This window comes from Hesperophylax consimilis, chromosome 3 (assembly GCF_061612785.1).
Source record: "Hesperophylax consimilis isolate HC1 chromosome 3, BYU_Hcon_1.0, whole genome shotgun sequence".
Classification (NCBI taxonomy): Eukaryota; Metazoa; Arthropoda; class Insecta; order Trichoptera; family Limnephilidae; genus Hesperophylax; species Hesperophylax consimilis.
In genome coordinates, this window is record NC_142838.1 from 28039035 (window position 1) to 28063255 (window position 24221).

The 24221-nt window shown below is 35.8% G+C and overlaps 1 protein-coding gene across 2 annotated transcripts in view; it reads right to left on the bottom strand.

Moving 5' to 3' along the window:
• LOC149425219 (epidermal retinol dehydrogenase 2-like) overlaps positions 1 to 21246 on the bottom strand; it is a 37612-nt gene extending 16366 nt beyond the window's left edge. Inside the window, exons 1-4 of one of the 2 annotated variants that reach the window (XM_089650074.1) lie at positions 20708 to 20797; positions 15449 to 15773; positions 7754 to 7959; positions 975 to 1070 (exon numbers count right to left, since the gene is read on the bottom strand). In XM_089650074.1, the coding sequence (XP_089506200.1) occupies positions 975 to 1070; positions 7754 to 7959; positions 15449 to 15710 (564 nt within the window). In that variant the 5' untranslated portion in view covers positions 15711 to 15773; positions 20708 to 20797. Of the gene's footprint in view, positions 1 to 974; positions 1071 to 7753; positions 7960 to 15448; positions 15774 to 20707; positions 20798 to 21145 lie in introns of those variants that run through there. The other variant, XM_089650077.1, reaches the window with a different exon arrangement.
• Positions 21247 to 24221: the final 2975 nt, after the last annotated feature.

A 24221-nucleotide genomic window follows, 5' to 3' on the forward strand; every position in this document is an offset into this window, starting at 1 on the left:
TTTTTCGAGTCCTGTGTCCTCAATGTGTACTATTTTCACAGCATTCACAAAAATGACATTTGCCCCAGGGAACTTATTTCAATAATGTCAAAAAAAATCGATCCTTGGCCGCTCCCCCCCCCATGTGTTCATGTGTTCCCATAATAATGGCTTTTGTATATATTTATGTACTGAATTAATAATGTTTGTAAATGGTAAATTGACCATTATGAGTAAATAGTTAGGTACATGAAATTAAATATAACGTTTCAAAGTGGTAGATGTGAATACTGAAAGTATCGCCCCGGTAGGAGAACAATGTTCGGAATCTAAATATATACTAGGATTTACTACCCATCAAACATGGTGTTTTAAATGTATCTCTAATCTCTAAATATGTAGTATAAAACAATGTCGCCATTCGTGTCTATCTGTTTGTGCGCTAAGTTCTTCTAAACTACGCAACGGATTTTGATAGGGTTTTCACTTTCATTTAGAGAATTTCTTCCCGAAGGTTTATATATTTATAAAAAGTCGAGCAACGCCAAGTTATAATTATGTCGATAATTTAACTAATCTCGAAATTAACATGAAATCATAAAACAGTAACAATTAAAATATATTGTGCATAATATTCAGTCGCAAAAATAATAATAATAAAATCATTTAGAAAAAATATATTATAAGGTGGTGCTGTAGACTCATAGACATGTTTATTTGAAACTATGGATGAAAGTGATTTCAGTAACCTAGTTGAGTCAACAAGACAAGATCAGTAATTATTATTAATTTGTGACATCAGTAAATTCTGTTAATTTATTCAGTATGGCGTAGTTTGCGATTTTTGTGATTAATGCCTCTGCGTACATCCTTTGCTCAGGGTTAGAAATTTTATTGAATTTCTTAGAAATGAATGTCCCAAATGCGTCACTGTCGGTATCTTCGTTTTTGTTTTTTAATGCATCAGTATCACAGAATAAAGGATCAGTACAAACATTTAAGAATGGTTTTTTATCATCTTCTGCTTTTTTCTTCTTCTTTTCAGGTATATATTTGACATCATAATGTAATCTTGAAGTTTCTGGTGAACTCTGAAACAAATTATTATTTTGTTGTTATTTTTTTTCACTTTCCCTATAATTATACTATTATTTTCCTCAGACCCAAAACAATTAATAATACATCCAACTCCAATTAAATATTGGCAGTATTTACTTGTTTTGGCTGACAACTCTGGCCGCTAGAGGTGCTGGTGTAGCTTAGCATAAAATCCATTAAAATGTATGAAAGTAACCCAAGTCTCACAACACGTGCCGCTAGTATAGTTTTTATAGAAATTTCAGGAGTTGGAGGTATTATTACTATTCTACAGTACTTGTATTATCACCACCTGTTACCCTTTCATTCTGTCAATAGATTTCGAAGAGGCAGTGATAGTTTGTGCTCTTATACACATAGAAAAAATGCACAAAAGAAACAATATTGGGTATATGTACTAGTATTGAGAGGCTACGTGCAGGAAAGTTTTAAAAGTAAAAAATTTTGCATATCTTTGCATGAGTGCAAACAGCTTCGAAGGGCTCTTACAACTCTTGAGGCCTGGAAATACTTATCTATGTTATAATAAAACTTTTTTTTGTTTATTTACTCATTTATTACACGTGGTACATTAAGGGAAGTGCTGAAATATTATCAGGTGTCATTATTGTCATATTATCAAATATTATCAATATGTCAGGTCTCAGATTCATCAGCACATACAAAATTAGAAACAAAAGATTCAACTGAATCAATTTTCTCTAGAAACAGGTTTACTTGAGGGGAAGGCATGAAAGTATATTAGGTCTAACCACACTTCACTTTGGAGCGACGGTACCACAAGGCGCTCCAGGCCGCTGTGCAGAAAAGTCTCAAAATACATGTAATAGCCGCTAAAGGGGATACGACATGCGATTTACAGTGACTGGAATATGGGCATTATTTTACACATTACCTCCACACAGGAGGCCTTGGGGAAAATAATTTCCCTCAGGGCCTATGTTTAGGGACGGCCCTGAGCCAAACGGCGCGTGGCTCTAGAAAATTTTGGCGCCCCTTGTCAAAACCAGTAGATGCCAAGGTAGGTGATCACTGTAATCAATAATATTTGGATAATTTGTACTTTTGTATATTTATTTATTTATTTATATATAATTTGTACATTTATTTATAACAATTACAGGTAATAAAGCCTAAGACGTTATAATAGTACCATTTATGCAGTGTATATGCAATGCCAAAAATCTCGCAAATGCGCTATAGGACACAAAAAATAAATCTAATTTTTTATCTACCGCATTCAAAAAGCACGTAGCTCTCCCCACAGGTGAGTTCATTAATAAATTAGTGCGGCTTGCTCTACTATATAGAAGATTGTGATGACGTCCTCGAGAGTGAGACTCTGGTACAAAAAAATTTAATTGGGCCAGTATCTCATTATTAGATAAGTGACCGTTTATTAGTTGGAAAAAATATTCAAGCAAAGCAATACCTCTACGTGTCTCTAGGGAGTGGTAATTGGTCATGCCTAATATATAAATCGATGGGTAAAGCCAAGGGTAACGTCCATAGAGCCGCGAGAATAAAAACCTTAAAAATTTTTTATGGACTCTTTCAATGCGTAAAGTGTATGTTAATTCATGTGGAGCCCAGATGATCGAGTTTGATTCAAGTACACTTAGGACTAGTGTGTTATATAATAACGTCAGTGTTTTTGTGTTACGAAACGGATATGAGTTTCTAATTACGAAGCCGAGAAGCCTGTATCCTCTGCTTATTAAATCATCGATGTGTTGGTGAAAAGTTAGTTTGCTGTCGTAAATAACTCCTAGATCTTTGATTTGGTTTAGGTGTTGGAGAATAATTTCATTGATTGTATATTCAAATACATGCGGTTTCTTTGATCTGGTATACGAGACGATATTGCACTTGGGTGTACTGAAGTTCAAGCCATTTATTTTGGCCCAGTTTGAGACGCAGTCAATGTCACGTTGAAGGAGAATACAGTCAAGATGGTTTTTTATTGAGCGATATAGTTTCAAGTCATCTGCAAATAGTAAATACAGCGAATGTGTGATGACTGAACCAATATCGTTGATAAAAATCAGAAACAGAAGTGGTCCAAGGATAGACCCCTGAGGAACTCCAGAAAAAACTATGAATTCCAAAGAACTGGAACCCTTATAATAAACAAACTGTCTACGATTTCGAAAATATGAAGCAAAAAAACAGAGTAGTCTTTTGGAAAAACCAAATGTAGCTAGTTTATTTAGAAGAATGTCGATGTCAACCTTGTCGAATGCTTTTTCCAGGTCGAAATAAGCAACATCCACTTGTCCCCGATTGTCGAGAGTTTGTGATAAGAAATCTGAGATGCATAAGAGGTTTGATGTTACTGACATTTGGGGTCTAAAACCATATTGACGGTCATCAAGAATTGGATTAACGTGATTAAGTATATATTTATGTAGAATTTTCTCGAATATTTTCATGATGGAACATAGAACGGCAACTGGTCGATAATTCCGGATATCGCGTTTGTCTCCCTTCTTGTATATAGGGGTTATTTTAGTTAATCTCCAGATGTCTGGGAGAATCCCGTTTTTTAGGCAAACATTGAAGAGATGACATAATGGTGGTATTAAAAGGTCGGAACAACCCTTTAGTATAAATGTTGGAATATTGTCAGGACCGATGGAGTGAGGTTTCTTTAAATTTGAGAGTGCCTCCTTAACATCTTTTTCTGAAATACTGACCAGGTCGAATGAGGGCCCAATCTGTACAGTGTGAAGGGTAGAGTCAATATTGAGAGTTGGTTGGACATTTTTGTAAACAGATGAGAAAAAGGTCGCAAAACTATTAGCGATTTTATCATCAGTAGTCAATTCCTCTCCGTCAAGAATCATAGACTTAAAAGAGTTGTTGGATTTTTTTTAGATCCTTAATGTACTTCCAAAACTGTTTGGGATCGATAGATAATTTTTCTTCCATTGAAGTTAAATGATTTTTAAAAGCTTCGCTGATTTCATGTTTTATGATGGAGCGATAGGCTGAAAAACTAGCATAATCCAAGTTGTTACATGTTTTTTTCCATTGCTTATGAAAATTATGTTTAATTTTAATATTTGAAATAATACTATTGGTGTACCACTTAGGATATACTCTGTGTGCCGTAGTGCGAGGTGTGGAAATGGGTATACACTTGTCGAATATATTGTAAATTGAATTGTAAAAATTTGCAGAGATGTGCTTTATTTCAAATAAATCCATTTCAAATGGAAATGCAAAATGCAAAATGGGTATTTTCCATTTTGCATTTTAAATGCTTTTCTAAAAACCATTTTGCATTTTGCATTTTAAATGCATTTCTAAATGCATTTTCCATTTTAAATGCTTTTTTGCAACATTCTTCCTACTATCTCCTCTCATCTTTTTTTCATAAGCCCCAAATATCAGTCGGTCCTCAACATCGCTATGAGAGATAATTTACATTTGTCAAGTTGCTCCCTGGTAGGAGCCCTGGCAATTGAGTGATACCATTACAAAAAATACTGATTCAAATACTGAACATGGGGCCATGACGCTGTAATATTAAATGTTAGATAGCAGTTTCTATGTTTTTACGTCGGCAACATTAGTCCCGCGCAATTTTTTTGTGGTTTCATAATCTGTAGTCGTGGTGTTTTTGAATTTACCATCATGTAATATGTTTGTTCTACATTGATTTCCATTATTAAATGACAAAATTGTTTAAAAAATCTATAATTATTTTAATTGTTTGACCTGAGAAACCATTTTGCATTTTCAATGCATTTTGAAAATAGGTATTTTGCATTTTACATTTGAAATGCTTTTCTACAAACCATTTTGCATTTTCAAATGGAAAAATTTTGACCCATTTCCATTTTGCATTTCAAATGGTTTTGGGTACCCATTTTGCACATCTCTGAAAATTTGTACATAATGCATTCATGTCTGTTGAATTTTGGCAGACCGGATGCCATGAGCATTCAGAAAGCAATTCATATAATAAGTGGAAATTTCCTTTGTTGAATCTCCATGCGTTTATGGTTCTAGCTCCGTGATAAGAGGGAACTTCTATTGGACTTGGGTTTAGACATGAATTTGAAACACCTGAGTGAGTCTCACTAATACTTATAGACAAAGCAGGGTGGTGCTTGTCCTCGTTTGTAATAGGGTCATGACATTTCTCAACACACTTTACAAGATCCTTGGCATTACATAAAACTATGTCCAGAGTGTTATTATAATCATTACATATCAAGTTATATTCTTGCAAACCGTAGACACATTTAAAATAATTAAACATGTTCACAATATTGGAGTTACAGAAAGGGAGGTTCAAATCACCTAATATTAAGATATTTTTGTCACTGAGAAGATTATAATTACTTTCTATTTTTTCGAACATGTTGTAGTATAACGAAGTTGAAGAACGAGGTGGCACATATATCACACATACCAAAACAGTTGAAGATTTCAAGGATAGCTTCACCCACAGGGATTCAGTGTCGGGGAGGTCCATTGAAGAAATCCTCTCAGCATGGGTTACAGAATCAGCACGAACAGCCAGGACGACACCCCCGGCTCGTGTGAGGCGGTCACGACGAAAGACAACATAATTTTCTGGAAATAGCTCTGAATTATGCACACTTGGTTTCAGCCACGATTCAGTGATTGCTATTAAATCTAAGCTATCTCGAGCAAATAGGTTGTTTTTAAATACTGCCAATTTCGTATTTAGCCCTCGAACGTTTTGATAATAGATAGAGAGGTTAGAATTACTTCTCACTCTTAGAGTGTTTCGTTTTATCATTGGTTGCAACATTTCTCCGAAAAAACCACTCATTGAATGCAACATGATTTGGCCATATGTTCGGGTCCATATAAAACGAAAGCTTTGATTCCGGGACTCCAATCCGGAAAGAGGCGTAGTCAGCTTTGGCTGTCAATTTGACAACATCGTAAACAATTTCTTTGTTTATATTGAGAAGGAAATTTACAATATCCTCGACCGTAGTGTTGACATCGAATTGCCAGGCATGAATATACTTGCGCCTTTCAACGGCTATGAGGCCTTTATGCTCAGTCGCGGTACCATAAAGTACTGGTCGTCTTTTTTTCCTATGCTTGACTCGGCGCCAATTGGGGTTAGCCGAAGTGGAGGTATAGGCTTCTGTTTCAGATTCGGATTCTGCTGTATCGGTTTCTGCAGTCTTCGATGTTACAGTATCGGTAGGTTGGGCAACGGGAGTTGACATCTTCTTCGGTTTAGATGGGCCGGACATCGGAACCGATGGATCTGGAACAGAGGATGCCGTTGAAGCAGATGTTTTAGCAGGTTGAGGGTCTACTTCCGATTTGCCCTTTTTTGTAGCAGATCTCGTGGTAATCTTACGAGCGTTGGGGCGGCCGACTAAGGCAGCTTGGGTTGTGGCAGGCGGTGGGCTAGCCGCTCTGTTTGGCTGTACTTCGCTGGGCCCCGTTGAGAGCTGCGGGGCGGAGGGGGGCGAGCGTAGTAAAGTAGTGACCGCTTGTGCAGCGGCGGCAGGCGCGGCGGGCAAGACGCGCGGCTCCGGGGGGATCGGACCTGCGGCGTTCGACGAAGAGACACTGCATGTACATGTACACATTTTAACACTACCGACATACGTTGTCAGTAAATTTTTAAGGGAATTCTGTTCCCTTTCAAAAAACAACATTTTGTCACTCAAACTTTCAATCGGAAGTTGGGACTCTTGTGAGGTATTCACTATAAAAAAAAAAAAAAAAAAATCGTTTTCGTTAGTAGGTGAAGCCCAATCAAAATTTCGTTACTGTCACCCATTTCGGTTATTATCAAGCGCTGATAATAGGAAACAGAAACAAAATTGTAGCGCGACAAAAAAGACGTGCGTTCCGGGCGATATATAATAATCGTTATCGATACTTGATATTATATATATATATGATATTATATATAGAGCCATTATTAAGAAAAATAATCTCAAGAGCGATGTTTTAGGACTGTTAGGTATTATGGCAACTTGGAAATTCGGCACCCGGAGCAGACTGCTCCTATTGCGCCTGCATAGGGCCATATCTATGTCATCTGAAGCTGTGTGGAGAGTTTTTTTAAGGTAAGGAAAATCTGGAAATGAAAAAGGTATGAGGGGTGGGTAGGAATCTGAGGGCCAGGTGTCCAGGAGTGACGGACATTTGAATTCTTCCCTCCCACTGCCGTGGATGTGGATAGGTTTAGAGAGTCCAGTTGGAGAGGTAAAAAGATCTCCCTCAACTTAATTCAGGGAAGTAGCAGATGATCATCATTTTAAAGAGACTTAATAATACACCTGAATTCCTGCAAACGGGTTCAGGCTGCGAATATATATATTATTATTCATATCCACCCCTTTTAATGTGGGTAGAGTCTGGCAAACAAGAGAATACGCCTGATGGTTGACGCGCAAAAATCGATTTTGTTAGGAGGAAAAAATCGTCAATCACTATTCTGAATTCCTGAATAATTTCAGCAAAGCTGCGCAAGTACACAAAGGGCAAAACTCTTTTTTTAGTTTATCAAACTACCAGGGAAAGAGAAAGTTGGTTTCTAGAACTGCAACCTGTTTCTTATTTTGTAGCTCCAGCAAAGTTTCTTTATAATTCTTTTAACATGCATTGTATTTAGTCATAGACCCATTGAGCCGTTTTTGGGAACTTCTTCATCATATCCCACCTGATCTTCATCCTCAGCATCCACTGCAGTAGCATCACCACTAGTTGGACGTTGCTCCATCGTTGGCAACAAAAATAAAAGTTTTTTGAAGTACATATACTTTCTTCTTCTCGAGGCTGTCGGCCTTGATTTGGCATCTTTTTGAGCACGAAGTTCTCGTGAAAAACATGCCCTTAGATTTTTCCACCTCGCTACTACGTGACGTTCTGCAACAATAACAAAATTTATAGTACCTATGTTGGACTTTTGTAACAATATTATAAAGGTAGTGTATAAACATTTATGTACGTTGTAAAAATTGTTAGTACTTATAAGATTCGATAACACTGTTGAATGTCAACTCCAAATTGATCATTAAGATTTCTGTACTAAATAAATATACATAAGTCCGAAAAACAGAACTATGGTCCAGTATATCAGCAATTATTAGTAACGGCATCACTCGGTTTATCTTGACGGCTCCTACCAGAGAATAACTTTAATGTGCCCTGGAAACAATATCAATTGTCAATAGTTACGAAAATCTACATCTTTGATGTGATTGACAATTGATCGTTTACTGATACAATTGAGTCGTCCCATTGACGGTGGGAAGATGTGTAATTTGATTGAGCACCCAAATTCAACAGTACAAGCAACATTGACGCAGTGGAATGATCGTTTCATTGTGTGCGATTGACAATCATTTGTTCAATTGATTTATCTATAGAGCCCTTTGAAATTACGTTTCATCGTGGAACGGGATTTGTTTTACTTATTTATACTTTCTTTTTTCTTTTTTTTTCTTCTTTTTATTGAATATACAAACACATTACAATAATTTATATATGTAGATATTTCGAAGCTGATTGCGAAAAAATTAGAATTTTTTAAACGAAAACTGCCCAACTCAATTGAGAAATTATTTCTCGTGTTTGAGTTGGGGAGTGTTGAGAGTCATTATGGTTTATAGGTTGTAAAAATTCACTAGTTGATGAAGCTAAAAATTAACAAATAGTTATAAAACTAGATGATAAATTTGATAACACAATATAATTAAGAAAATAAGAAATTTAATTACAAACTATAAAATATAAGTAAAATAATATAATAGTTATTAAACTTAGAAAAAATAAGATATAAAAATAAAAATGTACTTATTAGGTACGATATAATAGAAGGTAGGTACAGTACTAGTTGTAAATTTTTCAAAGACCGAGCTGACAATCTTGTATGAAATGGGTACTTAATAAAATGCAACAACAATAAACGCATATTAGGAAGCGCATAATATAACTTTAGAGGATATGTAAAAAAAATATATGTAGTTTTTTTTTTTTTTTAAATATTAAATCTTGTTTATATATATTTTTTTATTAATCATTAATCAATTTTCCTAAATTCATAACGTGAATTTAGGAAAATTTAATCAATAAAAATTACAAATGAGTTCATATAAACAATTATTTGAAAAATGTATCCAATGTAATTAGAACTTGTGATTACCGTTGGGTTTATCTAAAAGTTTTTTGATTTGTGATTTGAAAGTTTTGTAATTTTTTTCAGTTTTAATTTTATCCGGAAGGGCATTAAACAATTTTATACCTTGATAAGTATAATGGTGTTGACCGGCACTAGTTTTACATTTAGGAATTTCTAAGTTACCACGTGATCTAGATCGGTTACTTATTTTTGTAGAAATTGTTGAATTGAAATGGTCTTTATGAATTTGTAACAGTGCATTCTTTTTAAAAATTTTGTTTAAGCTAAGAACCCTAAACGAGTCAAACAGCTGCGTGGTTGGAAATATCGATGGTTTTCTTAGGATGACTTTCAAAATTAACCTCTGAACCTTTTCTACAGGTGAAAGGTTAGTTTTGAAAGTCCCTCCCCAACCGATTATACCATATTGTAATATGGATTGAGCAAGAGAAAAATATATAATTTTAATCATACTGGATGATAGGATTGTTCTTAATCTAATAAATATATATATTAGTTTTCTTACTCTAGTTATAGTATTTTTAATTTGCTCGCTCCATTTTAATTGACTGTCAACTATAACACCCAGATACTTAATGCTATTTTTTCCCGTTATGGGTGAACATTTCACATGATTACATTCTTTTTTATTTTCACACTCGGCAAAGTGGATTTTAATTCGAACATTATTTTCGACGTTTTTTTCTTTCAATGAGAATGGGATAAAATATGTTTTCTCAGTGTTTAGTGACAGGCAATTTTGGTCAAACCATATTTTTAGAGTGTTTATGTTGGAATTTGCTATCCTCGTTGTTTCCTCCCATGTTTTTCCCTTTGTTATCAGAACAGTGTCGTCTGCATACGATATGATATCTCCAACTATTGGGAGTGTGAACATATTATTTACATAAATAGTAAAAAGGATTGGACCGATGACAGTTCCTTGCGGAATGCCAAAAGAGGTGGTTTCAGGTTCACTTAAGGTATTATTTATTTTAACGTATTGGAGTCTCTCATTTAAATAACTTTGGAACCATGATAGCGCTATTCCATCTATTCCAATTTGCTTTAGTTTTTCTATTAGTTTGGAATGTGATATACTATCGAATGCCTTGCGGAGGTCAATGAAGATACCGAGGCACTTTTCTCCATTATCTAACTTTTGCATGATTGTCGATGTTAGTTTAGCAATTGCATCTTGTGTGCTGAGATTGTCCCTAAAGCCAAATTGATGAGGACTCATTATCTTTTTGTCTTTTATGTAGTCGTTAAGTTGTTTCTTAACAATTTTTTCATAAATTTTTGCTATGTTTGATGTAAGAGCTATTGGACGATAGTTAGAAATATTTTCTTCATCACCCGATTTAAAAATTGGGGTAACGATAGTTTTCTTATAATTATTTGGGAATACACCTTTTTTTAAACTGGTATTAATTAAATGAGCAATTGGTTTACTGATTTCCTTATGTACGGCTTTCAATGTTGTAACCGTTATATTGTCGTATCCAGGACTTGCTGATGATCTTAAACTTATTATAATATTTTCAACATCTTTGTCAGTTACTGAAACAAAGGTTTGGAAACTTTCCCCATAAAATGTGTTTTTTTCTGGTTGGTTAGTTTGTGTATTGTCAAGGATAATATTACGAGCAAGGTTTGTTCCAACATTTGCAAAATAATTATTAAAAACATTACCACATAGTTTTGGGTTTTTTTCGGTGTCAATGGTGATTCCCTGATGTGAGATTTCCTGAGGTACTTTTCGATTTGTGTTTTTGTTGGTTATTGTGCTGATGATCTTCCAGAATTTTTTGCTGTCTTGACCAGCGTCTTTTATTTTGTCACGAAAGTACTTTTCTTTTGTTAGTCTAATTAGGAGCGTAAGTTTATTTCGGTATTTCTTGTAAAAATTAACTTTTTTTTGGTCGTTTGGGAATTTTTTGAAGTCCTGATAATATTTTTCTTTTTTTCTGATTGATATGACTAATCCTTTTGTTATCCATGGCTTAATTAATCTATGTTTAGATTTTGGTTTATAAACTGTTACTATTGTAGATAAATTTATGTGATCTTGAAAAATTGTTTCGAAAATTTCTGAACATATATCTGGATTTTCCGATTCAAATACTGATGACCAGTTTTCCGTTTTAAGATTTGCTCTTAAAATTTCCAAGTTCAAATTTTTTTTTTCATTTTTTTTTTCACCAATTTGATTAGATTTTATATTTCTTTTATCAATATTTTAAACAAATATACAAGTGTAGTGATCGGTAATATTGGTTTTCCATAATATTGACATGGTTTTTTCAATGTTATTTGAGTTGCACCATACGTGATCGATGCAGGAAGGTGTTTGTCCGATCACATTTCGTGTAGCATTATTTATATATGATTTGTAATTTAGTGATGTCATTACATTTATATAATCTTCTTTCACTTTACTACATATACTGTCATCAATATTTATATTGATATCGCCTATGACGATATTGCAAGTATCCTTCAGAGTTAGTAATAATTGTTCCATTTCTATTATAAAATTATGTTGATCAGATCCATGTGTGCGATATATAGCAATAACATGGTGAATGATTTTGTTCACTTTTAGACTCAGTTTTAAGCAGTTCGCTAATTGCATAGTAATTTCGGTAACTGTAACATTGTTGTGTTTATTCAGTATAAACACCGCAATACCACTGCATTTGTTAATATGAGTTGTAGACGAGTGATATGTATAGTTAGGTATATCGTATCGGGCGTCAGCATTAAATATATTTAAATGCGCCTCTGTTAACACAATGATGTCCGGTAATATTTCAAGAAGGCTTAAAGTTAGTACAAACTCTTCCAGGTTTTTTTGTAAACTTCGAATGTTTTGATGTAGAACAACGAATGCAGTCGGGACTTTATTTAATAAGGCATTACATTGTATTGATTCATCGCAAGTATACTGTGAAACTTCAGTTAATTTGTCAATCCCCCGTTATAAAGTCATCCATGACTTATTCATAGTCGATTCTCTGCTGTGCTATGATGGACATTCTTTTTCGGTAAAGGCATTTTTCGCTATTTGCACTGTGTTCAGTATTATTTTTTGTCCCAAACGATGCATTGTTTTTTTCGCAGTTATAGCATTTTACGATATCTTTGGTTTTTTCGCATTCGCTAAAATAATGATCTTTTGCACAGTGTATGCATCTGGGCTTGTTCATTTTGTTCAGACATTTTAGGGAAGTATGTCCGAAACCAAGGCAGTGGTAACATTGCATTAAGGGATTGCAATCTTCTATGTGCGCTCGGACAAAACCAATATTGACCCTTTGTTTACCAAGTAATATCTTTCGGATTGGGCCTGTTGTTTCTATTATTACATTGCGCAGTTGGTCACTTTTCTTGTTTTTTAATATTTTAGTTACTTTAATTGAATCATTTGGGGCATCACTTAGTTCATTGTTTTGCAACAAAAGGTCGTTAAGAAAATTATCTTCACTATACTCCCCTCCCACACCTTTAATGATCATGCACGGTCTCTTCTTTTTTAATTCTGTAGCAGATATTCCGTTTTTATTTTTATTTATTTCCGTTTTTAGTTTGTCTGCGTCTTCTTTTTTCGAGCAAGTCATAATTATTTTATTGTTTGATGCTTTTTTGATCGCATTTATACCAATTCCTAGGTTAGGTGCTTTGATTGTTTTTGTAATAATTTTCTTTATGTCCTCAGATGTTTCTTTGCCTTCTGCAGCAATCATAACTTCATATTTGGGTTCTTCGATTTGTACCGTTCGTTCTTTTAGTACCATTGCGTACGATTTTGGTTCATTATTTTTTTCGAGTTTGGTGATAACTTTTTTTTGAAGATCTATTATTTGTTCCAGGAAATTGTTTCTTTCTTGTTTCCAGGTTTCTTCTAATAGGTTTATGGTTAATTCGAGGTTATTTCGCACTTTCGAATCTTTTACGGTAGTTATATTTTTTAGGTCACTTTTAATGTTTTCGATTAATTTTAGCACGTACATAATGTGTTAAAACTTGAGCAGCCGTGCACAAAATGCACGTCACTCCGGGTCAAACTATGTGACAATACTGAATATATTATATACGCATTATATTGCGACTGTCCAGCGTTTTGGAAAGAAAAATCCAAAGATTATCACTGTATTCGCACACTTTAGGTAACGTTTTAACAGGCAACACAGCAGTTGCTACTGGTGCAAAAGTATTAACTGATTGATTGTTGATTGTAGTTCCGTCAATCGCACTTCAATGCACATTGTCAATGACGTAAGCACATTGACAATAAAATTGATATTGATTGTCTACAGTCTATTTAAAAGGCCACTGATATTTCAGGCCTATGTCTGCCGCAAATTTAAAAAACAATTTCGAAAATTATTTTGCATCATCCCAAGGATCTGTTCGGTGCATCGAAACTATTTGGTCAATGGTAGATTGTTGGCAATATGACAGATTGTATGATAGGTTTTGTTAGGATGTACAATATCTACTTCAATACTTGTTAATATTTAATTAAGTATGTACCTAATCATTTCTGCTAACGGACTTGTTATAAACTAAAATAATAATAATAATACTTACTATATTATGATAACTTACAATAATAAATTATAGATTATTATATTACTATAATAATCTATCATTTATTATGGTAATAAAAACGATGAACATAGAGTATTTACATAAAAAAATATATTTTGCGCAAAGTTGCATTACTACGCTGCACTCTTAATATGCAAAAATTTGTAAAATAACACATGGTTTCAACATGATTACTACAACATAGAGACTACTATTTATATCGGTTGAGATGGTAAAAGATGCAATAAAGTTTTAAAGCCTTTTTATTCAATCAAACAATCTTTTTGTCTTAAGTTATGTTTGGAGGTACCACCGCCCTGGAAACCATTTATTGGATAACCAGCACCCCTGCCATAGATCACCCCAAGTGGTTCGCCACGTTTGGTGACTTAGCAGGGGTGAGGTTTGTCTAGATGATGGCGGTGGATGCTTTTGCCCACCTATTTTGTTGTGGCTCAGATCCGGAGAGATTGGTTGAGGGAGACATCTTGACCTTTCCAGTCGGACTCTCTCTCGACCCATCGCCTTGCACCGCAGTGGGAGGGATGGATTCATACGTCCGTCACTCCTGGGCACTTTGCCCCCAAATTCCTACACACCCCTCATACCTTCTTCCTTCCCAGGACTTTCTCTCCTTTCTTTCCCTAAAAAGACCCTCCACACAGTATCCCCAAAGATGACATAAGCCCTGTGGAGAAAAAAATTTCCTCAGGGCCTTCTGTGTGGAGCAAATTAAAAAAAATCGCATAAATTATTAAAATAACCCAAACTAAGAACCTAATTTTGCATGTTTTTCCGTCTCCCCCGATATAAATAGTTGTTTTTAGTAGTAATTAAGTTGAAACCAAGTGTTATTTTATAATTTTTTGCGAGCAGTGGAGTAGTGCAACATTACTATATCTATTTGTTTCTTTTTTTAATTGATAGAGGTATCTATTTACATATTTAGTTAAGTGGTTTTATAAATATGTGGGTACTTATTCAGTTTTTTTTTGTCCTTTCAAGTAAAGGCAAAACTCGCGCGGCTAGACGCGTCGGCGTTGTGTCGGTCATCTGGGCAACACGCTATCGTCAGTCAGTTTAGTTAGCCGGTTGCGTGTGGTTTCACGCTTGCAGCTACCATATTACATTGGCAGCGACTGACTCGCGACAGTTCGGCAAATAGCAGTCATTAGCAGCGATTGACTTGCGACAGTTCTGCAACTCGCCGTCATTGGCAGCGACCATGCAGCGACTGACTCGCGACAGTTCTGCAACTCGCCGTCATTGGCAGCGACTGACTCCCGACAGTTCGGCAAATCGCCGTCATTTGCAGCGACTGACTCGCGACAGTTCGGCAACTCGCCGTCATTGGCAGCGACTGACTCGCGACAGTTCGGCAAGTCGCCGGTCATCTAGCTACTTTTCAGTGGCTGTTTACGCCTCGTATGACGCGTGAGTTGCTTTAGCAACAACAGCTGTCCACAACAAACTTATGTTCCCGTGTAAGTATAGCCAAACATAATCAAATTTTGACCATACATCGAAATAGTACATTGTCTATACAAAATACACTTAGTGCACATAGTAATTATTGCAAACATTATTTAGCAAAATATTTTTTTTAAATCGAACCCTGATAACATTATACCTACTTACCCGTTATAAATTTTTGTGCTTTCGGTAATCTCTCCCAGACATGCGGAAATATTTGTTCACATACTTCCCCCCATAATTTCCTTTTAGCCTTCACGTCGGAGTATTCTTTGAGAGATTTTTGATATAATGGTGCTCGTTGTTGTACTTCGTCGATTAAAATATCGTTGTCGATGTCTTCGTCTCGGGGTATTTGAACATCCTGCGATACTGATTCCATTATATTGTCTTCAATCTTCACTTCGTAGAGTCGCGTGTTGAACATAGTAACGGACGTGTCACCGAATGACAATCTGTCACGTCACCCGTGTGCTGCCGCGGGCCAGGCCTGCGATTCTGGGTAGCGATTCTCCAGTCGCCGTCACTCGTAATCGCCGTCGAAAGTACGTACATTGGTCGACATTGGTATTCTTGAGTTTCTTCGTAGGTATATACTTAGTCGACAAACGTCAAAAGTCATTCGGAACTAACAACGAGTGGGTTGAACCAGTCGAAACCATAGATTTATGGTCGACATCGTGAAAACTGTCAAAATCGTACATAGTAACGAACGGTTTCCCGCCCGCTCTTGGAAGGACAAACGTCAAAAATTTTACAAAGTTGTTTTGGTTCCTTATAATGGCTGATTTACCGCCGATATTGGCTGCAATAAATAATGTAGAGCAAGCTGAAGCAGCTGCTGTGAGACCAACAAGAATGTTTCGCCAGAGGGTCGATCCTTTCGATAATTTAACAGACGAAGCCTTCATCAGGAATTTTAGGCTTACCAAAGACCTAGTACGTCGGCTGGTAGTCATTGTGTCGCCTTTCATATCACCCCCAACCCGTTCTTCAGCTCTAGATGTCGAAAGTAAAGTGAGTTCAAAATGATTTATACAAATGTCGATAGTTTTTACATGAAAATGAACTTGCTAATTAATCTTTTCCAATGTCGTTTTGCAGGTGTTAGCAGCATTAAATTTCTTTGCCACGGGTGGTTACCAGTTGCCCGTGGGGTGTAATTTGCACATTGCAATTTCCCAAGCATCAATTTCCCGGGCATTAGATGAAGTGGTAAACGCACTTAATAACCGTGAAGTTTTTAACCGTTGGGTAAAATTTCCCCCTAACATCCAGGCCCTAAACCAGATAAGGGCGAAGTAAGTTTTTATTAGAGAAACATTATGATCAAGTTATTTACTTATTTTAAGGTTAGCTCTATCAATAATATTTGTTTATTTTAGGTTTTACAACAAATACAGATTCCCAGGGATAATCGGCTGCATCGACTGCACACACGTGGCCATATATCCACCAAAAACACGAGATCCAGTTACTCCAGAATACATTTATGTAAATAGAAAGGCATATCATTCAATTAATGTTCAGATAATTTGTGACTCGGATCTCCGAATCATGCATGTTGATGCACGTTACCCTGGGAGCACTCACGACGCTTTTATCTGGAAGTCGTGTTCTGTAGAACCTGTGCTGCAGCAGATATATAGGAGTGGTCAGTCCGGATATCATCTTCTGGGGGATTCTGGGTACCCTTTGCGACCTTGGCTAATGACCCAAATCGACAGGGCTGAACCTGGATCTCCTGAAGACAGGTTTAATATAAGATTAAGATCAATCAGGTCAACTGTTGAGAGATGTAACGGTGTCTTAAAAATGAGATTCCGTTGCCTTTGTAAACACAGAGTTCTGCATTATTCTCCTGAAAAGGCGTCCAAAATTATTAATGCATGCATAGTGCTTCACAATATGTGTGTAGATGATAATTTTGATCTTCCAGAATATCTGATTGATCATAATATGGATTTGGGACTGATTGCTGGTGGACCGGCTGTTGAGCCTGAGCATCGGGCTGTTAGAATTAACCCAGATTTAGTGGCTGGTAGAGCTCTTCAAAATAGAATTGTTTTAAATTATTTTGGTTAAATGTTTATATGTACTAGCCTTTTTTTATCATTTTCTTATTCATTTCTTGTTCATTCTATATTATTTCATGTCTCTATTACACTCTAAATTGTTTTATTTTTATTAATGATGGCGGATTAGCCACATACAAATGGTGAGTGGCAGGCTGCATGAGGCTGCGTTACAAAACTTTAAATATGATATGTACGTATTGTACATTTGATTATAATTATTAACTTTGTAAGCACCACTTTGTTTTGGTGGCAAATCAACTAACTTATTACAGCAGTTCCTATACAATTCCTTCCTTAGTGTTGTATTTGTAGGGTGAATTTCAAGAAATTTTATATTATATTTTGTAGTAATGTAGGGATTTAAAGTTGTAAAGTATGACACATTATGTTTAAAAGAAAACAAAGGTCTGATCATAAAAAAATAATGTATTTAACATTAAGAATACCAGATTTTTTTTTAAATAATAAAGATATCAACACAGTTTTCAATATATTTTGTAATACAAGAAGAATAATGCACTGACAAACAAGTCTGATATTTTCTAGTAAATAACATCTTTGGTGTTAATTTTAAAATAAAACATTATATTTATCCAAGGAAAAAAGTAAACCATTCATTACGATGAATAATATCACTTTTTATGAAATAACTCAATGTCAGAGAGTGACACAGTTATCAGTTGTACAGTTTTAATATATTTTGTAATAAAAGCTAAAGAATAAGTACACTAACAAACAAGTCTGATAGTTTCTAGTAAATAACATCTTTGGTGTTAATTTTGAAGTAAAACGTTATATTTATCAAAGATAAAAATAAAACATTAATTACGCTGAATAATATCACAATTTTTATCAAATAACTCAATGTCAGAGAATGACACAGTTATCAGTTGTACAGTTTTAATATATTTTGTAATAAAAGCTAAAGAATAAGTACACTAACAAACAAGTCTGATAGTTTCTAGTAAATAACATCTTTGGTGTTAATTTTAAATTAAAACATAAAATTTATCCATGATAACAATAAAATGATAACATTATTTTTTACATTGAATACTATGACAACTTTGTTTTATGACCCAGTAAACGATGGTGTGCACAAAAACATTTTGTTAAACAATAGGTTGAAGAATATCACAATTCTTATTATATAATAACATAAAATGATGTTTACTTATAAAAAAATGTTACATATTTTCAATACAAGCTAAATACTAAGGCACGTTAACCACCACATTTAGTTTTATTTAGTAAAGTAAAAACAAAAACAAAAAAAAAACATATAAATAATGTGCTGCTTGCTTTAATGACGGGGCTAGTAGTAGTAATCAAATCACTTCTTTGACTTCCCTTCTTCCAAAAGTTTAACAATTGTATTTAAAATTTCTATAGATCTAGTATTATGATTTTCTATTGACTCTGTAAGCCTCGTCAATACAGCCAGCAGCTCATTAAAAAATACCGACTGATTAATGATGTTTCGATCCCCCTGTTCAATGAACGCATTTGATGTCTTCAACGTTTCATCTACTCTACGGGATGCTGTACTTCGCCGAGTCTGCACGAGTGGCGGTCGGTTAATGGAGGGTTCATTCAAAAAAGGAGTTGCCTCCAAAAGTGGTGGTGTCAGTGACGGGGCCTCCACGAGTAGTGGTACCTCAACTCTCCTGGGAGACTGCCAGCTGCTGCAGCCTGCAACAGGTTGAGTTGAGGAACTCAACGTGTTGCTGGCTGTAGCACCTGGGAGAGACGAAAAGTCAAAGTCTACCTCAGACTCTGGGACTCCTGTGTGGCCCGTTATCAACACGGGACTGATGACTTGTAAAATCATCTCTTCTGAGTGGTTTAAATTTATTGATGGCGCCGGTGGTCCACCTCCAGTCCCGGCCGCATGACGTCTCAAGGCGACACTCTTTAATTTGGCCTTCGATCTTAAATCTTGCCATGTCTGAAAACAATTTTGAATAATATTCATTATTGACAGTAAATATCCTAACAGTAATGTAGAAATACACTTTCTAACATCTTAAAATGTTCAATATTCTTCGATTTTGAAACAATCGGCATTGAGGTTAGGTAACCCAATACACATTCTTTTCAATATAGTGATTTTTAACAAACAAATTAGGTTTAAGGAAATTCCGTGTGAACATCATATTCGTTTTATCGAATCGCGATTCGTCAAAGACGGACCTTCATCTGAACGTAGTGTTAGGGCAACAAGAACAGTTTATATTTTGTACACAAATTAACAAATACTAACCTTTCTCCAGTGTTTGAAGTCTTTATTCGCCCCTGCGAGGGCATTCAGTTTCTCCGCGATTTGCACCCACCTCCGTCGCGATTCATTAAAAGTAAATGTCGCCGAAAACTTTCCCGAAAGAAGTTCGGGATCACTACTAACTAGCTCAATTAGGAGCTGTTTTTGGGCGTTAGTTATATAGCCGGTAGACATTGCGACAAAGAAAGTAAATAGCATAAATGAACCACTCAGTAAATAGTGTAAACACAAACAACGATGCGACGTTTGTTTTGTTTTGACATTTCAAATTCACACCATAGAAACGCCAAAAAATCAGAAACATAGACAATATTCACAGGGTTACCAATATAATCATCTCTTTGATCATTCGACACTCCAGAATACGCATAAATGAAACAGTCGACAAAGTTGGTCGTGACGACCAGTAATTTTTTGCGAGTAACGAGCAACTTTTGTTCGCTACTGGAGAATCGCAATCCTGGAGTTAAACGATCAATCGTTTTCGTATGCGCCGTCTTCGAGTGAAAAACTACTAGTCGTCGCTACTAACTTTTTCGAATGGTTCAATTTTACGTATTCTTGAGCGTCGAACGGTCGAAGTTGGTAGAAGAGATGATTATATTGGCACCCCTGTGAATATTGTCTATGTTCCTGATGTTTTTGGGATTTCTATGGTGTGACTGTCAAACAGACAACAGTTATTCGTTATTCAAAACAGAAATGGCTGCGGGACATATTACAAATTGCCAAAAGCAACTCTTAATTAAGCTTGTAAGCTCCGATAAAGACTTGGTAAGTGGGAAATTTTCACCCACTTTTACATTTGCGGAATCCGCGCGGTAAAACAAAAATTGACAGCTAGACTAGATTTTGACAGCCAATTCCATAGAAACGCCAACAACCTACCACTCGCTGCCCTGTTTCTACTGGTTGTACCCAGTAGATGTTGTGTGGAACGACTTTTGACGTTTGGCGTCAAAGTATGTACCTTCGACCAATTTCGGGAATAGCAACGACGACCAACGTACGTACTTTCGACGACGATTACGAGCGCCCTCGATTCAGGAATAGAGCCCCAGAGACTAGAGCAGTTGGTCGATATTCCTGTCGCGGACGTTGCAGTTACTTTGTCCCGGTGACATTGCTGTTTACGGAACCGTCAGTATTTTTTTCTGAAAACCACCTATTTTTGAAATCTTATCAAATTAAAAATCGTGAAAAAAACCCTAGATATTTTTTTGAGAAACTGGAGTATTTTTTCTCAGACATCTGGCCACCCCCTTTTTGTGGAACCGTTTCCAAAAGTATGTGGGCGATAGGATCCACGTCGGTCTACAGTAACTGGAACCGCAGTGGCAGCCTATTTCGGATATCAACCATCACTAGTCACAGACACGGTGACAATAATTTCATCACTCAAAAGACGCTAGTTAGCGGAACTAAAAGGTCACCCATTAGAACATTAAAATAAATAAAACACCTAGGTAGTATATCTATTACCAAAGACTTGTAGCTGCTTACCAAATTACTAATGGTCTCCATCCAGTCAACATGTGACGCTTTTGCGTCGTGGAGTATTTTAAAGCATTTAATATTTGGTACATAAATATTATCATCAAGGTCTGCCCCCGATTTAGTGGCATTTTTTATCTTTTTTAATTCTTATGAATAAGTAGACCTTAGAATCCTTATTTTAGTGTAGACCTCTTTGGGACCGAAGTCGGGGACGCCCATTGCTTTGCTTACATTCGAAAGAGCCGCATCTCGTACTTGTTTATTTTGGAATTTCGGGCACTTTACGTTGTACAGGCACTGGTACTTTATGTACCTACTCTTGCACACATTTTATAGTTTGCTCCTCCATCCACTTCATTTTCGTCTGCGCTACGTACTTGACACGTGATAACTGTTTGCACAGTGTTTAGTACAGGCAAGGAGGCGAAGGAGGTTAATATATTACTTTCTTCAAGTGTACAGGCAACGTTGCGAAGGTGTGCGTGCGCGGGAGGCAACTATACTAAACACAAACTCACTCGCACGTTACTTGCATTAAAGGCTGGTTCGGACTACTAGTAATTTAGTTGAGTGGCGAGTCTTGTGTATCAACTGACCAAAAAGTGTTCACATTACGCTCGATAAAGTACATTAGTTAGTGGTATACTGCAAGATGAACAGGTTGCAACGCATTAAAGTAAATAGGCTAATCAAGCTGATTGTGATTGATATTTTAGAAGAGGTGGAAGAATAAAAATGTGAGATGAAAGTAAAGAAACTATGGATACGAAATTGGACTAATAGAAGGGATAACTAGGAGCTACATACTCTCTTCTCAAGTATATAGCATTAGAAGATCCCAAAGAATACTTTGCAACTTTGAGAATGACTGAAAGTTTTTTTTAATTTTCTGGTAAAGAAAATGAAGTCACAAATTAAACAAAAAAATAGAACAAAATGGATCGACTCAACTAAACCACTGACTAAATTGTCTATTCGACTAAATTTATGTTGTTCGGACATGTTTAGCTACCAATTACTCGCCTCTCCACTAAATTTCTAGCCCAGTCCGAACAAAACCTCTGTGATCTAGAAGGTTTTGTTCCGACCCGCCAAACAAATGGTTTGCTAGTGTTTAGTGCTTAGGTTTGCGTTTGCCCAAACTGGGCAAAACGAGTCGTGGGGAGGCACTATATTTCCTGGCTCAGAAAAGGCCTTGGGGGAATATGTATTTATATATATGTATATATTGTCTTAATGTAAAGGCATGTGCGTGTGAGGTGACTATCGTACTGGTTTTGACGATCAATGTTAGGCCGTCGTCTCACGGGTCGGTAAGGAATCGATAGAAACCGAGTGCCGAAATAATGCGGGAGATGTTCCACAATTAATGCTGCATGGTCTCTACCTACACACGGCAGAAGATGCCAAGTAATAATTTTCTAGCTTATAGCCCAGTAAACTGTCGGTAATGCAGATTTCTGTTTTCACATTTACCGTTACCGCCTTTACGCTAAATATCATAATCTTATCACCTCAAATTGACTCACGGGTACTATTATAAGGGTACTAAAAAAAATGAAGGCTTCAGCACGGGCAAGCCACCCAGTGAGGCCTACATTACTGGAAAACTTAAAATGTAATAAATATTGTAAGTACCAAATTAAAAAAAACTATTTTATAACAGGTAATTTAATGTATTGTATGAGTAATTTGACATTAAGCAATGGGTATTTCGGATAATCCAGCTTTACGAAATATGCGTCTGGTTTCCAGGAAGTCGCCGAGGAACGCAGTGGAAATTAGAAATGAGGTTGCTAACAACTTTCACCATTGCTTGTTTTAATATACTATATGTTCTATTTAAAATTTAAAACAACAACACTTGATTAACAACAAATATCGAATTGAGACAACTATTTAAGTCAGGGGTTTAAGTAAACATGCACAAAGTAGGTTTTTAGGGTTAAGTTTGGGTTATTTTAATAACTTGTTTGTAATTCCTAACAAAACTATGATTGAGAAAAATGGAACCTCAATGTAGCTTTGACCATCTCCCACCACATAACTTGTTATGTCTTGTAGTAATTAAGTAGAAACCAAGTGCTGTTTATATATATGTTTGCGTATTAAGCGTGCAGCGGAATTCGATAAGATTAATAAACATGTAATACGAGAATTATTATAGCAATGCAGTCAACTTGTATTTGAACACGAAATAATAGCGGGCCATTCACCGGAATTCATTCCAGTGAACTTCCTTTGCCACTTAATCTGCTGGACCTCTTGTTTTGTCATGAAATCAAAGTCTACCATGAAAGTTATTTCTTCAATGCCCACACAACTGCCATGCTGCCAGTAGTGTCGCCCAAACCCATAAATAATAATAATAATAATAATTGTTTATTCCAGAATGTGGAGAGGTGAGTGCAATTGAGTGCAATCCCACACATTCCATTAAATAAATAAACCACTCACCCGTAGGATCGTTTCAGTGGATGGTTACCATGGTTACAATCCCCCAATTGCCTTTAATTTTATAAAGATCTAATATATTTTACGGAACTATTTTTTATTGTCCATGAAATCTCCAAAAACGTTTTAATTTTTAGCAGGGTGCGAAGGGTTAAGTAGGTACCAATTTGAGATGGGCGACAAATATATACGTATCATGGATCGGTCATATCGGTCATTTCAGCATATCGCTCGCCATACACTACCAATGAGAATGTATGGTGAGCGATATTCTAAAATAGGCCAAGAAACGAAAATATTTCGTGCTTATAGTGTGGCCAGTCACAGGCTTAATTATTTTTGCGGATGAGATCTTGGTTTGTCTTTTTACTACTCTCTGAACGTGAATTTTATAAAATAAATGGTTGAAATCAAATAAAAAATGGGTAAAAATGGGTTATTATTGTTAATAATTACATAAATAATATCAAAAATTCAACATAATAAGAATTATTATCTCGTATTCAGTATTTAAGTACTTTTATTATTATGTGGCCATAGAAAACGTTCACTCAGTCGCCTTTCAGATATGAGAGTTCGTAGGGAAGTGTTGCCCGCCTGGATTTGCTCTTTGCTTCAGTTGCAAGCT